The 22,525-nt window shown below is 42.3% G+C and overlaps 1 protein-coding gene across 1 annotated transcript in view; it reads left to right on the top strand.

Moving 5' to 3' along the window:
- The first annotated feature begins 1,102 nt into the window (after positions 1–1,102).
- The window catches only part of LOC144270510 (guanylate cyclase soluble subunit beta-2-like), a 31,177-nt gene continuing 9,754 nt past the window's right edge, over positions 1,103–22,525 (top strand). The window contains exons 1-11 of the mRNA XM_077827008.1: positions 1,103–1,152; positions 3,125–3,198; positions 4,203–4,297; positions 5,521–5,681; positions 6,074–6,173; positions 8,003–8,223; positions 9,094–9,205; positions 11,215–11,318; positions 13,859–14,075; positions 16,370–16,690; positions 17,470–17,618. Of these exons, the coding sequence (XP_077683134.1) occupies positions 1,150–1,152; positions 3,125–3,198; positions 4,203–4,297; positions 5,521–5,681; positions 6,074–6,173; positions 8,003–8,223; positions 9,094–9,205; positions 11,215–11,318; positions 13,859–14,075; positions 16,370–16,690; positions 17,470–17,618 (1,557 nt within the window). The 5' untranslated portion in view covers positions 1,103–1,149. The remainder of the gene's footprint in view (positions 1,153–3,124; positions 3,199–4,202; positions 4,298–5,520; positions 5,682–6,073; positions 6,174–8,002; positions 8,224–9,093; positions 9,206–11,214; positions 11,319–13,858; positions 14,076–16,369; positions 16,691–17,469; positions 17,619–22,525) is intronic.

Genomic DNA, 22,525 nt, shown 5'->3' with positions numbered 1-22,525 from the left:
AAAAAAGCATTGCAAGCCCGGTGATCTTCTTAGCTATGTTAATCAAACCATGTGGATTTTAGCTTGTAATTTAGGATTTCAGTAAGGGTGTTTGCCAGAATTTGCGATCAGATACCTTGATCAGGAAAACAAAAACATCACTGGAAAAACTCCATCGTAATGGGGCCTTCGTTTGCATTTTACTGGCTTACTTGTCATTCCTGCAAGGGCTGGTAAATTTCCTTTTCTGCCTAATTAATTGCTGTACAAGCGGCTCGGAAGGCCTGGAAAAACAAAGCCCTTTTTAGAGAGCAAGGCGCAGTGAAGAACCCTGCCGAAGCCTACTGTCTTCCACGCTTCCGTGTTTGCTTTGAAGCAGAAGTGTGGGTTTTCTATGGGGTCGGCTTGGCGCCCCGGCAGTGCCCACTCCACTTGCGGAAGCCTCGTACACATGCCGCATGTGAAACGAATTAGCTCGGGACAGGGGCAGAGGGAGTCGCGCCCCTGTGAGCTCGGCTCTGTTCTCCGGCAGCCGCAGTCAGGGCTGGCAGATTCGGGGATCCCCCTCCCCAGGCTTCGCTGGGCACGGCGGAATGGGCACCAAGCCCTTGGCGGCAGGGCTGAATGACCGGGGCTCGCTCCGGAGCAGCGAGGAGTTCAGCACCCGCGCCCCTTGGACAGCGACCTGGGCTCCCCAGCGCCGCCCAGCGCGGCGCCAAGCGATCGGCACCCACCCAGCCCCGGCCGCGGGGGGCAGCAAGCCCGAAAAGCTGCGGATGGGCGTTTGCGGGGGAGGGAGACAGGCGCTGCAGCTCCAGCATGAGCCGGCTCCTCCGGCCCGGACCGCTGGGGGGAGATGATCGCTGCCCGGCTGCGGATGGCCGGCGGCTCCTGATTGCCCGTAGGGAGGATGGAGACTCCAGACCCGTCGCGGTGCCTGACTCACCGGGAACGGGGTTGCTGAGGCTTTGCTAGGAGACGGCTGCCCGCCAATGGGCCACGACTTAAAGCCTTTCTCTCTGCTTGTGGGGAGCAGGGGAACCGCTGAGGACCCCGAGGTACCATGGAGACGGGGCAGCCCTCCCTGTCCTGGGGGATTTCGCCTCTTTAAACGAGGGGCCCGGCTCTGGTGAGGTCAGCGGGATCCAGCGCTGCGCCTTCGGTGCCAGGATGGTGAGTGGCGCTTGGGTCCCTTTCCAAGCCCCGGCCCCACTGGGGGATTCCCCGCCAGCAGCCAGCCTGCCCTGTGCGTGGCGGGGAAGCTTAGGGGGTGTCTGTGGAAGGGCAGATCTGGCATTTCGCCTCTCGCCCTTCATCGGCCCTGGCCTAAGAGCCCGCCACTGATGGGTCTGAGGCTGGTTCCCCGCCAATCGGTTCCCCCCAGCCAGGGTTGCTGCGCTGTACAGCCCGGAGCGCAGGAACAGCTCTGGAAGTGGCTAAAGATCCCCCATCCCACCTACAGGCCAGATTTAACCGAAATCAAAAGAAAGGCTCCTCCTCACTGCAGTGCCCGAAGGGACCTGGAGCTAGAGCTAATTGAAGGGTCAACCACTGTTCTAGACAAACCCTGCCCTGTAATAATCCCATCACTACCCCGCACTTTCAGAGCGCGGTGGGGGCTTAAACTTGGCGCACAAGAGCTCGTGGGTGGGGGAGAAGGCAATTTCTGATAGGAATTTGAAGATGACAGAAATGCAGCTTTGGACACAGAATCATAGAATATCAGAGTTGGAAGGGACCTCAGGAGGTCATCTAGTCCAACCCCCTGCTTAAAGCCAGAGGGATCCCCAATTTTTGCCCCAGATCCCAAATGGCCCCCTCAAGGATTGAACTCATAACCCTGGGTTTAGCAGGCCAATGCTCAAACCACTGAGCTATGAATAGAGAGATGGTGTCACAGACAGACATTTAGACCAGGTCCCTCGAAAAGAGTAACGGGCACTTTATTAAGGTTAGAAAGTTATTCATTGGCCAAGATGCAAATGTCTGCCTGGATGTGGCATGGACTGCACATTAACCACTGATAGGTGACATAACTCTTATGGGGAATAGTGTCAATCAAACAGAATAGCTTCTGTGGATTTACAAGTTTTCTTGGGCTGAATTTATGTGACTAACTTTGACAGGTTAACCTATTATATATATATATATTCTTTAAACATGTGTTTCCATGACAAGCCCTATTCTGATCATTCTGGTGAATATCGTGCATTTTATCAAATCCCAGAAATGATGCTTCTTTCCATTGACCTGCACAGCAGCAATGCAGTATCCCACTGCTCTGTCAAGTACCTGCAGCAAGTAAAATTCCCATTGACTTCCCTGCAGGTTTTGCCTGCTGTATAATGATAATACTGAAGAAATGCAGGATCAGGCCTTCATTGTGAAAATTTAAAAATGTGGCAGAAATGCTTACTGAGGACTTTCCTTTTCTTCTAAGTAAATTCTGATATTAAAATAGTGATTTTAATCATTTTAAGCAGTGGGGTTGGAGGGCCAACTGGGCCCTGCAGTCCCCATTCTCACACCAACTCACCATGGGCATACACCAAACCCCATTCCTCTCACAGGTGGGTTTAACATTAACATCAGTGGGCTTTGGATCATGCCCATGTGAATTTGGGTAAGTCTCCAATTTGCAAAAGCTGCCCCTAACTTCAGGTAATCATTGCTGTAATGATACTATTTATCCGTATAACTTAATGTTTGCTCACCTTTTTAATCCACTGTCACCTCCATATTATAGGTACCTAGATAAACACATACACAATAATTGAGACAACAGTGGGGCTAATCTTGCTTTCTGTTACACTGATGTAAATCTGCACTAACTCCTTTCACTCCATGGGAGTGAATCTGGATTGACATCAGTGTATCAGAACAGATTTTAGCTTGCTTTTGCCTGTTTCCTAATCTATAAAACAGGACTAAGAATTTTTTTTACCCTAATTTTTTTTTTAAATGTACGGATAAATAATACTCAACTTTGTAAAGGACTTGGTTGAAAGGAACTAAATGAGCGCAAAGTGTTATATCTCTATTTTGTATTATATTATAACAGTGGAATTTAAAATATTATGGGCTTGCATGATTCAAGGGCACTTTTGTAAATAATTTTTCCATATTCCTATATTTATTTTTGCAGTATGGATTTATAAACACATGCCTGAAGTTTTTGGTGGCTGAAAAATATGGTGAAGAAACATGGGAAAAATTAAGGTAACTCATTCCTATGGAATTTAATAAATTAAGAGAAAGTATAAAAAGGAATATAGTACCACAGAATACCAATCTCTCACTGTTGAATGAATGCTGAAGTATTCATTATTCAGTAAGCAATCATTAAAAATACCTATTAAGTCAAACTCAAGGCTTTTACACTGCAACATTTTATCCTAGGATATTAATTACTTCATGTATTAGACCAAATAATGAAGGATGACGTTTTGTCTGAGGGACATATGTGCAATAGACACACTGGCTCATTGTATCATTATTGAAAAGTAATTATGCTGAATAGAAGCCACCCTTATTTTGAAATCAATTTAATCTAGGAGCCTCAGGGGAAAGTAATTAAATGTAATAGAAAACATTGATTTTGCTCTCGCTCTCTCTCTCTCTTTTTAACTTGAAAAGCTTTATGAAATTTTACTTAATATAAAGAAATAAAAATAAAACAAATGTAGATACCAAGAGGCACAGGGCCTGATCCAAAGTCCATTGGAACCAATGGAAAGATTCCCATTGACTCAAATAGGTTTTGGTTCAGGCCCACAGAGAACCAAGAATGTATCAGAATGTGCCACAATGTACAGTAAACCAGTGAAACAAAAGCAAAAGCAATACTGTCATCTGTACAGTGCCTAACACAATGGGGCACTAATACTAGGTTGGGGTTCATAGGAACTACCATAATAAATAATATGATCAGCCTTGTACAGCATACATCCTGATTCAGCCAATCACTTAGGCACGTACTTAGGTCTCACCAATGTCAATGTGACCTCTCACATGAGCAAAGGTTGTAGGTTTGAGCCCTAAGTTTAGATTCTGTCCTCAACAGGTACTCATCTATCCAGTTAACATTAATGAAGGGAAGGGTCATTCTCAGGTACCACAGTGAGGGGTGCAAATAGCAGAACTGTGATTAAGGGATGCCAGCTGGGTCTTAAACGTATTCTGTTTAGAATGATATTGCAACATGAATCTCATTTTTGTTTCAGAATCCAGGCAGGAGTTCAGGACACATTTCTGACTTTTGAAGTTTACAAAGATGAGATCACAATGCAGCTAATTGATAAAGCCTGCAAAATATTAGGTATGTCAATGCAATACAAAACAATACCTGGGCCCAAGCCTCTGAGGTCTTGTGCCCCATATAAGTCAATGGGAGTTTTCCAAATGAGTGGAAAGTGTAACTGGGCTTTCTATAAACCAGGGACTAAGCTGATCTTGGGTTATACCTGCTTGTACTGGAGCAGGGTCGGAGTTGGGAAGTCCATCCAGAAGGCAGTTGCACCAACCTCATGATAAAAAGTGCTTGGAGCAGGCCACTGTTTGGAGCTCCCAAAATGGGTAATGTTAGTTAGGATTAATTGACCAGACACCCTCCACTAGTGTGGGGTCCTACAGGGCCCTGAACTCTGTTTAAGACCATCCTCCCCATCTACCCTTTTGGGGGAAGGCAATAGTGAAAACATTGCCTGCCCTTCTCCCAGGAAGATGGCTGCAGCCCCAGGGATCAGGGAGGTGCAGTTTTCATCTCCAGGCACCAATGAGGAGAACAGAGTCAGAGAACAGTATTAAGAATTAATATTGAAAACATTAGAATTTCAGACATGTACTGGAGGTGGCTTTTTTGTTTTCTATTTTAGACAATGGGACAGCTAGAGAAAATACATGTTTTTCCATTTGTAACAGTCATATAACTTTTTTTTGCAACTTTTCTTTAAAAATAATATACAATAAAGATGCGTAATACATAGCCATGGCTTTTGCTGCTAGTTGGAGATCAACACATTTCAAAAGACTGACCAAATTAGACTTGTGGGTTGGGATATTTGGGTGTAGCATGGTTGCTTTGCACTGTGTTGCCATCAAGCCAACCTAGTAAGCAATGGATGGAAGAACAATTCAGTGAAAGGAGGATATTCTGGTGGCATAGGAGCTCCTACGTCCCTTTCCTGTTACATATGGGGTCATGGCTGAAGGAAAGGGGGCAAGATGGGATGCCCCTACACTACCCTGATCCCCCATCTGTGGTTTCAGCTTCTTGGGGCTAACAGCTAGTGAGCTAGAGCTGCTCTCAGGATGCTCCCAGTTAAGCCCAGGAATGCACACAAGACCCCAGGGTAGGGAGAGTACAAAGGAGAGCTTTGTACTTTCACCCTCCCTGATCTCTGTTGTGTGTTACACACACGTTTCTTAACATTCCCTACCATTTTTACAAACATTTTGCATTTATTGTTAGTCCATTTCTCAGCACTGTTCGAACTCTCACATCTGTCATGTTAATTAATTAAGGTACCTTTATTTTGCCAGATGTCCCCCCTGATATGGTTCTGAAGCAGTTTGGAGAGTTTTTCTTTGAATTTTGCAAACGGTCAGGCTATGACCATATGCTGAGAACTTTGGGTGGAAATCTCTATGAGTTCATCGAGAACTTGGATGCATTACATAGCTACCTGTCTCTTTCTTATCAGGCAAGTTTAAGTAAGAACTACTGAGCAGATATGGATGTACCCTGCCAGGGTTTACACACCAACGTGTCATCAAAATACTGTGCTACAACCATCCCTCTTGTGCACTGAAATTAATTATTCTGATGCACTAGTGGGGAAAGAAGTCAGCTATTCTAAGTTATCCTTAATACTAGATGTAAAGTTATTCAATACTTTGAATCAAATAAAAGGTATAGTTTCCTTCTAACATAAAGATCTTTCATTTCTGATAAATGCAAATGAAATGAGATCAGCATTATAAAGTATAACTATTTATTTTGATAAGATACAAGGTGCTTTTATAGAGCTTGCTATTGCACTAGTTCCTTATGATAGAGGATATTTAACTATTTAACTATTATTATTATTTTCAGGAGATGAATGCACCTTCTTTTAGGGTAGAAAAGAATGAAGATGGGTCAATGCATTTGCATTACTACTCAGACAGAAGAGGTCTCTGCCATATTGTTCCAGGTAATAATGCAGTTGAGCTAGTAATGCATTACATCTATAAACTCATACATTTGCAGCTATTCTTTGCTTAGTTTTCCCAAGGATGAGAATTGACAGCCTGACAGTATCTTGATTGACTTTTAAATATTTTACTGTTAGGTTTAATTTGCAGAGATGCTGAGCATCTGCAGCTTTCATTGACTTCAGTGGGATTTGGGGTGCTCAGCAATTCTGCAAAAGCAGTCCATTAATGTCTGTCCTGTCATAGCAGTTCTAAAACATACAGATTTTTATGATGGAAGAAGTTGAAACTGCTGATATGCATTATGGAGTCCACCTATGTGCTAGTTCTCAATATCTCATATCCCTAAAATCATTAAAATGGAGTATAAAGGACAGTTAATCTGAGGAGAGATGTTAAAAATAGATCATGGAGACATCCTGCAATGAATATCCGGGCAAAACTGCCATTGGACTCAATTCAGCACTAGGTTCTCCATTATCATTTGCAAGAATCTATATCTTCACTCAGAAACTGATCCATGTGAACATTGAGAGAATCACTATATTTCACAATTTGTGCTATGATTAAATAGATCCCTACTCGTAACCTCTAGATGATTAAGTGGAGCCCCTTTAAAGGAACTTGTAATCTAAAATGGGAATCAAAGCTTCTCCCTTTATGAATACCCATTGCCTTTTGATATTTCAGAATGTATAGTGATTTGAGACTTCACCAGTCTCTAGAAATTCAGAATAATTTTTCAGATCATTGTCACTGTATAATACTGCACGCAGCTACCACATATTACTAAGTACAAATGAAAGCAGTAATAATGCATGTTGATGCAATGTCTTATTTCAAGAGAGAAAATTCCCCTTAACTACATAATCAAGGTCAGACTGTGTAAAATGTTATTCAAAATAAAAAGGAAGAATCATAGCAAAACTCTATAATCTGTCTAAATATACATATTAGAAAATAGCTGCAGTGTGTTTTACAAAGGAAAACATTTTGTACATGCGTGACAATCAGCAAGATTGAGACTAATCCGCACAGGAGGGTAAGAGGAGTAAAGCCTCAAAGCACCCCTCAACCCAGCAATACAGGACGTGTTTGGATCTTGAATCTAGGCATGGAGTGAAAGGGGGGTGGGAGACCAGGGCCTTCTAGCCCAATAATGCTCTCCTAGGCCCATATGGGTGAGGATGAGGCAGGCTGATTGAGGCGAGGTGATGGGGAGGCTACCTCCATGGCCCAGCCAGAAGAGTGCAGTGTCTGAAGAAGAGCCAAAGCAGAAAATGATGCAAACTACCACTCTTCCCCCTCCACTCCCCACATCAAATGGGAGCTCTGCAGGGATTCGGAATCAGAGAGGTGTCTCTGAGTCACAATTCCTCCTCAGCGCTCTGCTCAGGGTAGTGCAGCTACAAACCCCTTTTTGCTTATGGCTCCGTCTAAAGGCTCAATTAAGTCCTCAGAGAATTTTTCAGATTCTACAGATCTTCTGAACTAACTTTGTTTGCTATGTTGATAGTTAAATATGTCTCATAACATCCCAAGGTGTACGTCGCATCAAAGCTAGTGTAAACTGCCCTTGTGCTATATAAAATTACTGGGGGTAGGCTGATTTACACCAGCTGAGGATTTAGCCCAAAATGTACACATTGGTGTACCTAGTCTTATTGATTCATCATCTCATCTTGCGCTTCTGATTTTTTATATATAAACACTCAAAACTGCATAAGTTAGGTATAAATGCTAGAATTAGTACACAGCATTGCACAGATATTTGTTACAATGGAAGGTTTTAGTTCGCTACAGAAATTTGTCTTTTATTCCCTTTCAGGAATCATTGGTGCAGCAGCCCTGGATTTTTTCAACACTGAAATTTCAATGGAAATAGTCAATCAAACAGAGGAGGAAGAAAGAACTGGGAAAAAAGAACATATAGTTTTCCTTGTCACTCAAAAACCTGTATTTTCATACAAAAAGAGAAATAAATTCTCTTCCTCACCACAATACATTGCTGACTCTGGAAGGCAAATTGAGAAACAACTGAATAAAGAGGTATTTTGATGTTCCTCCTATAAATAAATGTCAGGGAAATAAATATCTTTCATTAATATATATTGTACCTGGGATTTTTTTACCCAAAATATGTTAGATGAATCTGCTGTTACCATTTAAGGCTCCCATCCTGCAAGTTACTTCATGTGGACAGATCCCACTGACACCACAGAATAATATGCAGGACTGGGTCCTGCAGATCCAATCTCCAATTTATTGAATGCCTTCAGCTCCCATTAAAATCTGTAGGAAATCAAATATTTCAATAAGAAGTAAGGATGGCTAATCACTGCACTGTTTCAGGCCCTGAGCCTCTGGGAACTAACTTAAGAAGTTTGACATGATTTATTTGCAGTTATTTGTTTAGTCTGGTATAAAAATATAAATGTAGGTACCAAGTTTTCAAAAGCTGCCTCTAAGCTTGCAGTGTGCGTACCCTCATGTGCATACCCACATTTTTGGGCATGTATTTCTGAGTTCCTAAATTTGGATTGCACAAATGGAATTTGCACATGGAGATCAGGTAGATGCTAAGTATCTGATTTGGACATTTGTACAAATCTGTGACTGTCTGGGTGTGCAAGATCTTGTACACCACAGACAACTGTATGTTGAACTACCAAATTTGCATGTCTCAGTTTAAGTTCAAAGGCTGGGGTCAAGGAATTTTGAAAATTTGGCCCTTTATATTTTTTATCTCCATTAAAGTATTTTTCTTTGGGTCAGATCCTCAGCTAGTGTAAATTAGCATAGCTTCTTTGAAGTTAGTGGGCCTATACTGATTTACACCTGATGAGGATTTGGCCCTCAGAGCTAGAGTTTTAAGAACTGAAAAAGGAGTTGAATGTTCAGATTGGGTTTATTCCACAGGATATTGAAAAAAACCTGAATAAGATTAGAGACAGAACAAGCCTTGTTTCTATTTGTCCTGCCAAGAAAAATCACTGGGAAACAATCAGAGGAATCGTTACACTAGGAAGAGGTAAGAGGGAGATCATTCAAAGGGAATCTGACATCATCTATTAATACTGTTAATTTAGTATTCTATAAGCCATACATAACTTCACTTCCATTAGCTACTCACCAATCATATTTTCCCTGTATCCTTTCAGTAGAATATCGTATTCCATCAAAGTTGTGGACAAAGAAGCATGCTTACTGACAGCACATTCTCAAGTGCAGCAGGTTATGTGTCTCTCAGACTTTAAAGTGTCTCATCTTTAGAGTGTGTTTATACATGAAAAGTGCTTCTGTAAAAACAGCATCATGGAGTTCCATGTTTCATTACAATGATTTCCAGATCAAGTAGTCTCAGTTTATAAATAATAAAATAAAATAAAAGGTTTTCTAGCTGCCAGCCTTGTGAGCTCAACCTGAGATCTGATTCAAACTGGGTTATTTCCTTTTCAAACATCAGCAACTGTATTGGTTCTGTGGGTCAAATTATACCCTCTGCTACAGCTATGCAAGTATAATGCTGTCTGATTAATGCCCTAGGTGACACCTGTGTATCAATAGGTATCAGTAGGTTCTCTCAAGGGTAGCTGATTGAATTCTGTTGGTGATCCACAAAGATTAGAATCCAGTTCACTTTCCCATAGCTGTTTTGGTTCAACAGGGCTAATAGGAGTGAAAACTGATGTCTGAATCTAGCATCAACCTATATGACTCTAAATATACAGAACGAGCAGATCTGCCGAGTACAAAATTGCCATTTATCACTTTTTGAAGTAGATCTGCATTTTAAAAATCAAAGAAATTGATTCCTTGTGTTAACTTGTAACAGCTCGTCAATTGTTGGAGTTTCCAAGGGTCTGATTTTCAAAGATGCTGAGCTCCCACTGACTTCAGCTAGAGCTGCAGAACCTCAACTCTTCTGAAAATTAGGCCTCACATTCTTAATCTAGCCCCCTTCTCTCCATAGTCACCTGAGAACTTGCTACCTTTGTTCCTCTGCTCCTAATGACAGACATTTGAAAATAGATCACTTGAAATAATCAGCAGTCTGATAGTTATGGGTTACTGAAGAATGCTTAGCTATAAACCATGCAGTAATAATCATGCATTTCCTCATTCTCAGAGATTGTTTATTGTTATATGGGTAAAATAGTCAAAACTGCTTAAAGGTACACCTACACTGCAATTAAACACCCACAGCTGGGGGGCTGTTTAATTGAATTGGAGATGTACCTTTATGTAGAAAATAGATGGGTCGCTCCAGCCCGATCCTGAACATCTACACCACAATTAAACGGCCCCTCAGCCCGAGCCCGACAAGCCTGAGTCAGCTGACAAGGGCCAGCTGCAGGTGTTTAATCACAGTGTAGACATACCCTAAGTGACTGAGGTGCCTAAGACCTGTTGAAAATCAACAAGACTTGGGCATGTGTTTTATGTAGGCACTTTTGACATTTTAATCTACATGCTTTGTGCTCAGCATGTAATATGAAAACATCACCTTTCTGGTTGCAAGCTGCTACCTTCCCTCAAACAAAGCAACTGCTTTCAGGAAAAGCTCAAGGAATGTTTCACACACACTCCCTTTGTTCTCCATTACTTGGACCAGATTTCTGCACATAAGGGACAGCAAACTGTGTCCCTAAACCTTTCCACTGTGAGTGTCCATAAGCAGCTGGCAGACTATATTGAACACCTTTGTTATATACCCTTTGGTGTGAATATCGCAGTGGCAATTGCTATAGTATCTGAAATATTAACAGAGCCGTACTGGTACCCATCTATTTTCTGCATAATTTCACACACATAAAACTTCATATTTTTCTGGGTTTAAAAACCTAAACTTTTTCATCCAGATAAAATTGAAATGGATGAGCCGCTTTATATTTATCTACGGCATACGACACCTAGAATTTGCACATATCTATACTCACACATTATTTATATTGATTTACCTTATTGTTTCACATCATCCTGTTAATTATTTTTCTGAGCTACAATATGATCAAAAGCTTCAGATTTATCTTACTGCAGGTAAACTTCTGAGAGGATTTGATCCTGCTTATCCTACAACCCTCTGGATAGATACAAAAACATTTTGCAATGGACTTCCTTTCCATATTGTTTTTGATGAAGAGGTAAGGCAAGTACCTGGTAAGTAAGTTTTACACACACAAGCCATATAGGCCCAGATTCACAAAGGGATTTAGGCATTGAAATGCTGAGCAATGACAGGGTTGCGTCCTACACCCCATCCCACTCATAGAGATAGGTGCCCATCTCTGCCAGCAATCCATGAACTGTGTTAAGACAGGTTTTCCTCTATGTCACTCCTGTGTGTGGCCTGATCCAGTAGATGTGCTCAGAGGCCATCTAGCGCCACACAAAATGGCCAGGGAGTGTGTGTGTGTGAGAGGAGAACCTCCTTATAACTGTAAGCCAAGGGCTCACCCGGTGCACTAACCACTAGGCTATGGAGTGATTCTCACTCTCTCTCTGACCCAGTTAATAGTTAATTATTTAACTAAAGTGCAACAACTTCAGTAGGAGAGATTGAGGGAGCCCTACATCAGATTATCACATAGCCCTGTGGTTAGTGCTGAAAGGTGGCAGATACCTGATCAAATCCCTTCTTCTCATCAATTGGAGGGGGGACTTGAAGTGGGGTCTCCTGCATTGCAAGGGGATTCACTGAGATTTCTGAGTGTGAAGTGGCTGCACACATGCACATGGTGCATCATTCTCAGTCACTCAATCATCAAACACCCATTAGTTTCCTGGATTCTCCAACATCTTTCCCTATCTCCTGGACTCCCTAGCAAAGTGACCTCTCCCCTGACAGTCCAGCACTAGCATCTGACTTCCCTTTTACATCCCCCACTCACAATCTCCTGTTCACCCAATGACTTCAGTGGAGCCTGGCTGATCAGAGAGACTCTGCATGCAGCAAAGGGCTCCTCTTCTAGGAAAACCCAGACACACAGCCACATGACTGGCACACCACCCCATCCTCTGGGAAGAGGAACCCAGCTTCTTTTCACTCCTAATGGCAGGACTCTGAGCCATTTCTCTTTCACAAACGTATTGCCACAAGGGGACTGGTATGAGCAGCTTCTCCGTTCCCACTGACTGCAGCGATTATGTGCTGGGGAACTCTCCCAGATTTGCTAATTTCCCTTATCTTGGTCCCTGGCAAGCTCTTCAATTTTCTACTCTCATGCTCTGCAGAGAATGTTGGCTTCACATAGGAGATGGATGGATGACAGAGAGAGAGAAAGAGAGCATGTGGGTGGGTAGGGTAAGCAAAGCAAATAACTTAGCCACTTATGGGATGTGTTCCTGCAACTGGGCTAGACACAGAGGTTTCAAAATGTTGATGGGACCCACTTCATAATGTAGTAAATGGTGAATGAAAATCAGGGGTTTTAAACCTTTTAAAGCATCTTATCAACACCACTGCAACCAGATTCTTTGTGCAGAATAAGATCTTGCTCCCATCAATTGGGGCAGGTCCTCAGCTGGGGTGCACTTAACATAGTCATGGAAAGTGAATTGCTTGTTGAGGAGAAAGTCCCAGGCCCTGCTGAAATTAGGGTCATATTATTATCAGTTTCAAAGACAGCTCTTAAACCCTTAAAAACTGATAAAAGATATGGCCAAAGAAAGTAACCATAGGTCAATGGTGCCCATTACAAAGTTAGTATTTGCCAACACATTTGCCACCACAGTTATTTTCTATTCTGAGTGTAGGTCAATACTGTGATATCTCTCAGATCTCCCTTTGTGGTAGCTGCTGGCAAAGGCTGACAGGTTAATTTGTTTTTGTAATTATAGTATTTAACTATAATGAGTGGTATATCTTTTAAAAAGGTTCTAGAAACACCCATCCCAAATGCTGAATGTCCCTTACAAAACTTAAGATTATAACAATCATTTTGAAAATCACAGAAAACAGCTTAAATCTGCTGCCACTACCATAGCCACCACAATGTGAAACCATGGCCATATGAGGAACAGAAAAGAGATCACAGCATGGCAGATTATAGAAACAAACATAATATAATCCTCTTTAATGTTAGAATTCGTTTTTCTCCAAAGTCACCATGACATTGCTATACACCCTAGGGAGCCAGGAATTGTGGGGAGACAAGGAAGGAGCTTAATGAGTCTTAGAAAAAAATGATTCATATAACAGACTGGAGCTGAACTGAACTGATCACTCAGTGCTTTCTCATTACTAATCATTGATGTTCTACTGCATAGCATTGAGGGAAAATTGACTTGATTCTCTTCTCACTTGCACTGGTTTTTAGCTGCACTGGGATTGATTGAGTTGCACAGGATTTACATTGGTGTAAGCAAGACAAAGATCAGACTCATTACTTGAATATAATTGATATTTCGCTGAAGATTAAAGTTTGGAATCTTAGCAAAACATATACACGTGTATGATTATAACACTTTTTCCTAGTTCTATGTTATGTTATTCTATAAGACAGAAGCAATGCGGAGGAATGAGCCATGTACTTGAGCCATGAGATGGTTGACTGTTTGGCTCTGTGTGAAGCTAAGTCCATTTGAAAACAGTGATCATATATTGCAAGTGGTGGTTCAGATGACTGGTAGCTGATCCCAAAGAGGACATGAAATGTAATCTGTGGCCCATGTTGTTTTCAAGCTCAGAGTAAAGCAATCTGGGGTGAGCATTCAAAAGATTGTCCCTGGCCTTCAGACCATGGGCATTCGCCTGGATCATTACTTCAGTATCGTGCACCCAGAAGTGACATTCACCATCTCTAGTGTTCAGAAGTTTATCAACAGTCAATTTGTTTTCCGGACTAGGAGAGAGATGATGCCAGAGTCATGGAAACAACGTCCAATGCTAGAGCTGAGAGGTACATAATTTTTTCAATGAACATAAATGACTTTTGCTAAATCAAGAATAACTGTAGAGTTGAATTAGCTGATTTCTCCTCCCTCCCTGCATTAGAAAAATAAATGGCCAGTTGTTTGTATAGTATAGGAAAGATGAGTGATACTTTAATACACTCATGCCTGCCCCTCCCTCTGCAGGTATTGTGGGTTTTCTGTCAACAGAACGAATGAGATTCCATTTGTGGAAGGCTGGGGTATTGGGGATACATAGAAGTGCTCACCCCAAAGCATGGAACCCATCTTTTTAGGGGCTTCCTGAGTTCTTGGGGCAAGGTAGATAGTGTGCAGGGGCAGAATGAGAAGGTAGCTCCCTACACAAACCCTCTGGTCCTTCTCCTTTGTTGTGTATGTGGTAGGATGATAAAATAGAAGCTATTTTAGCCATTAAGTTAAGGCAATCTCTGCTGAGTAGTTCTGCTGCCACTCCATGGCCCCTCCCACTTGTCCCAGTGGATATCCCCAGCACACAGCCAAGACCATCCCCTTCATTGGTAGCTTGGGGTGTGCAAGGCCAGGCCCAGCGAGCTAAGTTCTGCTCTCAGTACCACCTGCAAGGGAGCTGGAACAATTTGTGTAGTGAGGGTATAGGCACCGACTCCGTGGGTGCTCCAGCCCTGGAGGACCCATGGAAAAAAATTACACTGGCAGCCAGCTTCCCCCCCTCCAGCGCCTCCTGCCCACTGGCAGCCCCACTGAGCCATTCCTCCCTCTCCCTCCCACTGCCTCCTGCCCACTGCAATCAAAGAATAGTCAGTTTCGCTTTTGTTTATAGTCATTTATACTTTCTGATTCTCATTTCTATCTTCCTCCTTTACTTAAAAATACAGAACAGTTTAAATTATTGTGACAAAGAAATCACTTTATTTGATTGGTTTTCCTTCAAAGAAAATGGTATTGAGTGGTGCTTTGATTGGTCCATTTAGTTGCAACAAAGTGTATATTTAAAAGGAAAGGAAAAAATGTGTTTTTGCCCTCACTTTGCTTCTTTAAGATATAAACAAGAAGGCCTGAAAAATATATTTGCTCATGTTTTGTCTTAGAAGTATCATGCATGTTAAATCTGGTCTTACCTTGTTTTGCTGGAGATCTTTTGGAAGGTATCAGAAGTGTATTGGGAGTTTGAGTAAAAAAGATGTTAAGAAAACAAGGAGTTCTAAACAGTCAGAGTGAAAATTACATTTCCTCCCAGTTATTTACATTGAATTTCTATGGTATCTGTTATGTCATAAGCCTGTTAGTTCTCCAGTTGTCCATACAATTTTTCAAGAAAAACACAATAGATAAGACTTGAATTTCTAACACAGAAAGCAAGCAGAATAAGAGAATAAGAAGAAAGAAAGAAAGAAAGAAAGAAAGAAAGAAAGAAAGAAAGAAAGAAAGAAAGAAAGAAAGAAAGAAAAATCTACCTATCCTTCAGGCATTCTTTATGTATCATAAAGAAGCAAAAAAGAGCACAAGCTCAATTTTCCCCCTTGCAAGTCACCATTAAAACTCAATAATTCTCTCCTGTGCCTACAGACGAAGTAAAAACATATAGTATATCAAGCATACTGTCAAAAGGAAAGAAACTCTCATAGGAAAGGTGGTCATATGCCGTTAGACTGGGTTTCAGAAAATCTGGGTTCAATGCCTGACTCTACCATAGACCTTCTGGGTGAAAATCCAGGCTCCGCTGAAGTCAATGGGAGTTTTGACAGGCATGTTGTAAGCAATGACTAAGGGAGGAGAGTGGTTTCTAGTATAGAGAAGATAGCATGGGTCAGGATTAGCCACCTTCGGTTGCAAAAAGCCACTGTTTCCTACACAGCACAGCACAGCGTCCGTCATAGTCTGACAGAAACTCTAGGACCTGAGGGTATGTCTGCACTGCAATTAGACACCGGCGGCTGGCCCATGCCAGCTGACTCTGGTTTGCGGGGCTCGGGCTGTGGGGCTGTTGAAGTGCAGTGCGGATATTCCAGCTCAGGCTGCAGCCTGAGCTCTGGGACCCTCCCACCTTGCAGGATCCTAGAGCCCAGAGTCCAGCCCAAGCCCAAACATCTACACTGCAATTAAACAGCCCCACAGTGAGAGCCCAAGTCAGCTGGCACGGGCCAGTCAAAGGTTTTTAATTGCAGTGCAGACAAACCCTGACAGTCCCCAAGGTGATATACACCTAAAGATAAGCCATTGTCCTAAGGGCTAAGAATCCCATACTATTAAAACTAGGCTGTTGAAAGTCCTCACTTTCTTTTCCAATTCCTATTCTAAACAGGCCAGATGATCTGGATGGAGTCTCTGCAGTGCATGCTCTATCTCTGCTCACCTTTACTGCGCACTTTGCATGAGTTGGAAGAGAGACAGATGCACATTGCAGACATAGCACCTCATGACGTTACCAGGGATTTGATTCTTCTCAACCAGCAAAGGCTGGCTGAGATGGAGCTCTCCAACCAGCTGGAGAGGAAGAAAGAAGAACTGCGGATACTCTCAAAGCACCTGGAGGAAGAGAAGAAAAAGACCGAAGCTCTGCTCTATGCCATGCTTCCAAAGCACGTGGCCAACCAGCTAAAAGAGGGGAAACGAGTTGAGGCAGGTGAATGAATATGATATGTGTATTTAAAAAAGCAGCCCTGTCCTTAATATTAGGTTTGGGAACTGTGCTGTTATCCAGAGCTGGCTCCAGGGATGTGCAAACTATGTAGCCTCAATGATACCCCCCTTTCTGGTGGCTGCCCATTCAGCAAGCACAATGCCAGTGCTCTGAGTGGCACCAAGAAAACAGGCTTTGTTTTGACCTAGGCAGAAGATGGGGGGTTGAGTATAGCTGGAGAGCTTTAGGAAAAAGACAGAGTGGAAGGGAGGAGGCGATTGAACAAATTGACTGTACTTCTACAATGCTGTCGTTCCTCTAAAAAAATGTGTAAGCCCAGCACTGGCCGGATTTAGGAAAGCATTTTTATTCTTATTTAGGACAGCATTTAAGCATATGCTTAAATTCCATTGAAGTAAATGGGCCTTAAGCACAGGCTTAAAGTTAAGCATTTGCTTAAGTGCTGCCTTGAGTAGGGATAGACTAAAAATGTGCGTAAGTGCTTTGCTTAATCAGGCCTAGGTGCTTAAACATCTGTAGACAGCTTCCTGGATTGTCTAGGATGTGCTGAAGTTCTTACATTTGATACTTTATTAAATCAGATCCTCCCTTACCAATATGGATCTTAAATGAATCATCTTATTTGCTAAAAATTTGGTTAGAAAAGCAATCTCAGCAAACAAGCCTTGCATGTGCATAGCAGCCACAGCTACTGATTGGTCCAGCTCATCAGAATTATTTATAAATGGAAGGAGTGCTAACACAGACCTTTCTGTTCACAGGAGAGTTTAAAGAATGCACCATATTGTTCAGCGATGTTGTGACCTTTACCAACATTTGTGCCCAGTGTGAGCCTATTCAGATAGTCCTCATGTTAAATTCAATGTATCTACGATTTGACAGACTAACCACAGTGCATGATGTCTACAAGGTAATTACTTATTTTAAAAGGCTGCAGCTATTTTCATGAAACTGATTTTTGGGAATTGCAGAGGATTTCAATAAAGCATGCAATACTGGAGTTTATAGTGGCCTTGAAGGGGTCAGGAAACTAAAGGAATTTAAGTTGTTAATAACTGTTGCTGCTATTTCAGTGTTGCTATAGTTAATTAAAACAATTATATTTTTTCCACCGTTGTGTAATGAAACATGCAGAGACTGTAATTAAATGTGCTAAAAAGATTCAAACATGAATGGAACCAGGCCTTCCTAGTTTCCTTGACTTCATTTAGCTCATTCTGAACCCACCATTCCCCTTTTGGAGCTATTCAGAGTGGCAGATTTTAATCTCTTTTGTTCTTCACCTGGTACTCCAGCAGTCATTGACTCCTTATTTTGCCATCACTGGGGTAAGGACAGTTGATCTCTTTTTACCTCAGAAAAGCCTACCTATAAACCCAAGGTGATAGGACACTTACTATATCACCTTCTGATACCAGTCCAAAGTGGTAAAACTAGTTGGATTGCCTGTTTTGGATAGCTTGGATCATTCACCTTATGCCCAACCTGGCTTAGATCATTGTCCTGGACATGCAGAAAGAAAGACAAAATGCAAGGGATGTGGCTTAATTAGGCCACAACTTTATACTTAACTCATCTGGTAACTGGCTGTAACTCATACAGTGCAAGTCATGATTACGTCCTTAATTGGTTCTACCTGGTGTAGGGCTGCCATCCGCTTCCCCTCACCCAGCTGGTCCTAGCCTGTTGCTGGGACTCCACTGCACTCCCCTCTAATGAGAGTACAGGGGCTGGGAAAAGGGGGTCATCTCTTTGCTGTATCAGGTGTTAGGACCCTCACGCCTGTTTTGCAGCTTCTTTAGGGAATGTCTTCCCCTAAGTCTACTTCCAACTCTTCTTTCTCAGGGAACCAGTCCTCTATGGAATGAATACCTGCATTGGATACCTGCCACCTGTTGAGTTGTGACCACTTGAACCTTACCCCACTGGGTCCCTGAGCTGCTCTGGGGAAGGCAAAAAATCTTACCCCACCCTGGCCAGCCTGATGGTGAGGGAAAAATTCCCACCCAGTCCCAAAAAAGGCAACTGATGCAATGCTCACAATAGCCCAAAGAACTCAGTTGTACACTAATCCCAGTGGAGGCTGCTGACTGGGCTCAGGCTCAAGGGCAGAGTTTATATACCCTTCCTCAGGTACACGGGGCCAATGACTTAGCTGAGCTCCACTGGCCTGCCCACCAGGAGCCACTACCAGTCCAGACAAAGCCATCCCTGTGGCTGGGGGCTGCAGTGTCTTTTTAAGTATCCTCTTTTTCTGGCAGTAACATTATCAGCTAAATCCAATTAACAACTTAGAGATGAAACTTTCATCAAAATGGAACGTGGGTATTTTCTCTCTAGTCTGCTTTTAAGGGCCAGATCGTGGCTGGCATAATCGGCTTGGCTCCATGGACTTCTGAAGTCTGAACATCCAGCCTGAAATTTATATCCCTCCCCCTACAATTGCAAATATTTATGCAAGTAGAGCCAAATCTTAAAGTCCTTACTCATTCCTTACTCAGGCAAAACTCCCAGTTAAACCCATGGGAGCTTGAGGGAAGAGTAGGTTACAGTTTCAAGATTCCCAGGAGGGAATGAATTCTTGAAACTGATCAAAGGCACTTACCTAGCCCGAACTAATAAATGTCAGAAGTTATGAAAAAATCAAATTAAAGAAAATCTCTTGGCACAGCATAAATATAATTAGAATATCTATTTGCATTAGTGACTTTGGCTGTTTTTTTTTTAAATTTACTATAGTAAATAATAACTGGCATTATCATTAAGTGGACTACCTTGATGGGAGCTATCTATAGCTACACAGTTTTCATGCCTAGCACACTATATTGTTTTAAGTGGTTATGTTAATGGACAGCTCATTAGGAATTTGGTGCTTGCTATGTTACTGGCGTTCAGGAAAAAAACACCAGTAAATCCAATTTAAGCTAATCATTCATGTGATGATAATGAATGAAACACTGAAACGTCCTAAGAGTTGTTTAGAGAATTTCTTCACAGCATAACGGCTTTGTACAATGAATTTAATACTTTTGGGATTTCTGTGGTTCAAACAACCTTCTTATATTCCTGGCATGGGCTCTCCATAATCTGTTTCCAGGGCCAAATCCCGAAGTACTTTCTTAAGCACAACTTCCACTCACTACAATGGGATCTATGCCTGAGTAAGGACTACAGACTTTGTCCATAATAGAGACTATGGGAAATCCATAGGTTGCAGAAAGACAACCTGGTCCTTTTGTAAAGAAGGTTATGACAGACCAGCACCACACAGCCTGCTTCACACTGCAATTTAATGTATTCCTAACATTTGGATTCTTTTTCTAAACTATCATTTGACTAGTTTAATAGTAAGTGTCACTGAAGAATAGCCCCTCATTTACATTTCCCCCTAAAATATCCTTTTAAAATTCAATTTGTGAATTAGCCAGCCATCTATGAATCGTCATTGCTCCAATAACCACATTGGTCATTGGGGCACCATCATTGATGAGCAATCAACCAATTGTCTCCACCCCGATGATTGTGTCAGTGCTTGAGTCTCCGCAAAGTCCATTCCTGTCCACTCTTTTATGTTGTCAATCCATTTCTTCTATCTACCTCTTCTTCTCTTCCCCTGTACTGTCCTTTGGAGGATGATCTTGGATAGGCCAGATGATCTTGTTACATGGCTGTACCACTTCAGCTTGCGCTTCTTCCTGGTCATCAAGAGATCTTCATGTGACCCCGAGCATTGGGTGATGATGTTGCGGACCTCTTCATTAGTGACGTGGTCGAAGTAGGAGATGCCCAGGATTTTACGGAAGTATCTCACCTCTACTACCTCTATTTTCAATTCAAGTTCTGCCGTAAGGGTCCATGTCTCGCATGCATACAGAAAAATGGAGATGACCAATGCATGCAGCAGTTTCAGTTTGGATTCTAGGGGGATGTTCTTATTCCTCCAAATTGGCTTTAGCTTTGCCACTTCTGCTGTTGTTTGCACAGTTCTTGCCAGAATTTCTGCTTTGGATCCTTCATCAGTGATAATTGCCCCCAAATACTTGAACTGTTTCACTGTCTCCAGCTCTTGTCCACTGACAATGATAGGTGAGCTGATCCCATCACATTTGTTTGTCATCAGCTTGTTTTCTCTGTACTGATTTCCATGCCGTATTTTGCAGAGGTTTCATCCAATTGTTTCACAAGGTTGGCAAGTTCATCTTCACTGCCTGCCAGGCCATCAATGTCATCAGCATACTGAAGATTTGCGATTGTTCGCCCCCCAATGCTGACTGTGCATATGTGACATTCTAGGAGATCAGTCATTATGCGCTCCAAGTAGATGTTCAACAGCGTGGGCAAAAGAAGGCAGCCTTACCAGAGTCCAACAGTGGTGCGAAACCACTGTCCTATTGTGCCATTGACGAGAACTGCACTGCTGGCCTTGGCATACAGTTGTTTAATGATAAGAATAAGCTTACGACCACCATTGTACTTCTTCATGGTTGCCCAGAGAGCTTTGTGACCTACTCTGTCAAATGCCTTCTTGAAGTCAACAAAGACGTGGTAGATGTCCTGCTGGTGTCGTAAGTACTTCTCACATAGAACACGAAGATTGAAAATCTGTTCTGTGATACTTCTTCCAGCATGAAAGCCAGCCTGTTCTTCAGCGATGATATTCTCCACTTGTGGCTTCAATCTGTTCAATATGACTTTCAACAACACTTTGCTGGGATGGCTAATTAAGCTTATGGTCTGGTAATTTTGACACAATTGCAGGTTGCCTTTCTTTGGCAGAGTGATGATTAGTGACTGTGTCCATGTGGAAGACCTCTCACCGGTCTGCCAGATCTTATAGCAGATCTTGGTGAGTACATCTATTACTATTTCTCCTCTGAATTTCATCAGTTCGGCTGGGATGTTGTCAATACCTGTTGCCTTTCTGTTCTTGAGTGATTTCACTGCTGTCTCCACTTCTTCATGCAGTATTGGAAAATCATCCTCTTCTGTTGAATCTGGGCTGTCTAAGACACTAGGATCTCCATTTGTCTGGTGGTTGTATAGATCAGAGCAGGAGTTTGTCCACCTGTTGATGATGTCCCTTTCTTCTGGAAGACTGTTCCCTTCTTTGTCTTGAATTGCATTAGCTTTGGTCCATCTTTCCTTCATCAGATCTTTTAGAATCTGGAAGGCTCGTTTGCTACTTTCATTATTGATACACTCTTCAATTTTAGAGCATTGTTTTTCAATCCATATCTCCTTGGCCACCTTCATTCCTTTCTTGATCTTTCTGCCAATCGCTCTGTACTTATTAGCTCCCTCAGTGCTGTTCTTGTCTCTCTTAAGTTCTCTTGTAATGTCACACATCTGTAGTATTTCATTTGTGACCCATGGTTTTGTCTTCTTATGGTGTTTCCCAAGGATGTTCATTGCTGCCTCATTCATTACAGTGTTGAAATTGTTGGTCATTGTTTCTACATCTTCCTCTAGAGCAAGCAGCGGGGCAAATTTTCTGCCAATCATTGCTTGGAATGACTCTGCAATGTTTCAGTCTCTGAGTCTTTCTAAGTCAAAGTTGGTTCTGGTGAACTGTGGCATGACGATTTTCCTTAGAGGCAGCCAAAAATTTAGCATCACAAGGTTGTGATCACTTCCAATATCAGCTCCGGGGAAGCTCCTTGTTTTAGCTCTGTTAATCCCAGAACAAAATCAGTTTTGCACCATGATGTAGTCGATCTGGCTGTGATATAGACCATTAGGTGCATGCGATGTTGATCATCTGGATGCTTTATGTGCTCCTAATGTTTTTGCAAGAACCAGATTGTTATAGCTGGCAAA

Source organism: Eretmochelys imbricata, chromosome 9 (genome assembly GCF_965152235.1).
Source record: "Eretmochelys imbricata isolate rEreImb1 chromosome 9, rEreImb1.hap1, whole genome shotgun sequence".
Classification (NCBI taxonomy): domain Eukaryota; kingdom Metazoa; phylum Chordata; order Testudines; family Cheloniidae; genus Eretmochelys; species Eretmochelys imbricata.
The sequence above is the reverse complement of the archived record's forward strand: the minus strand, read 5'-3'. Positions and strand labels throughout refer to the sequence as shown.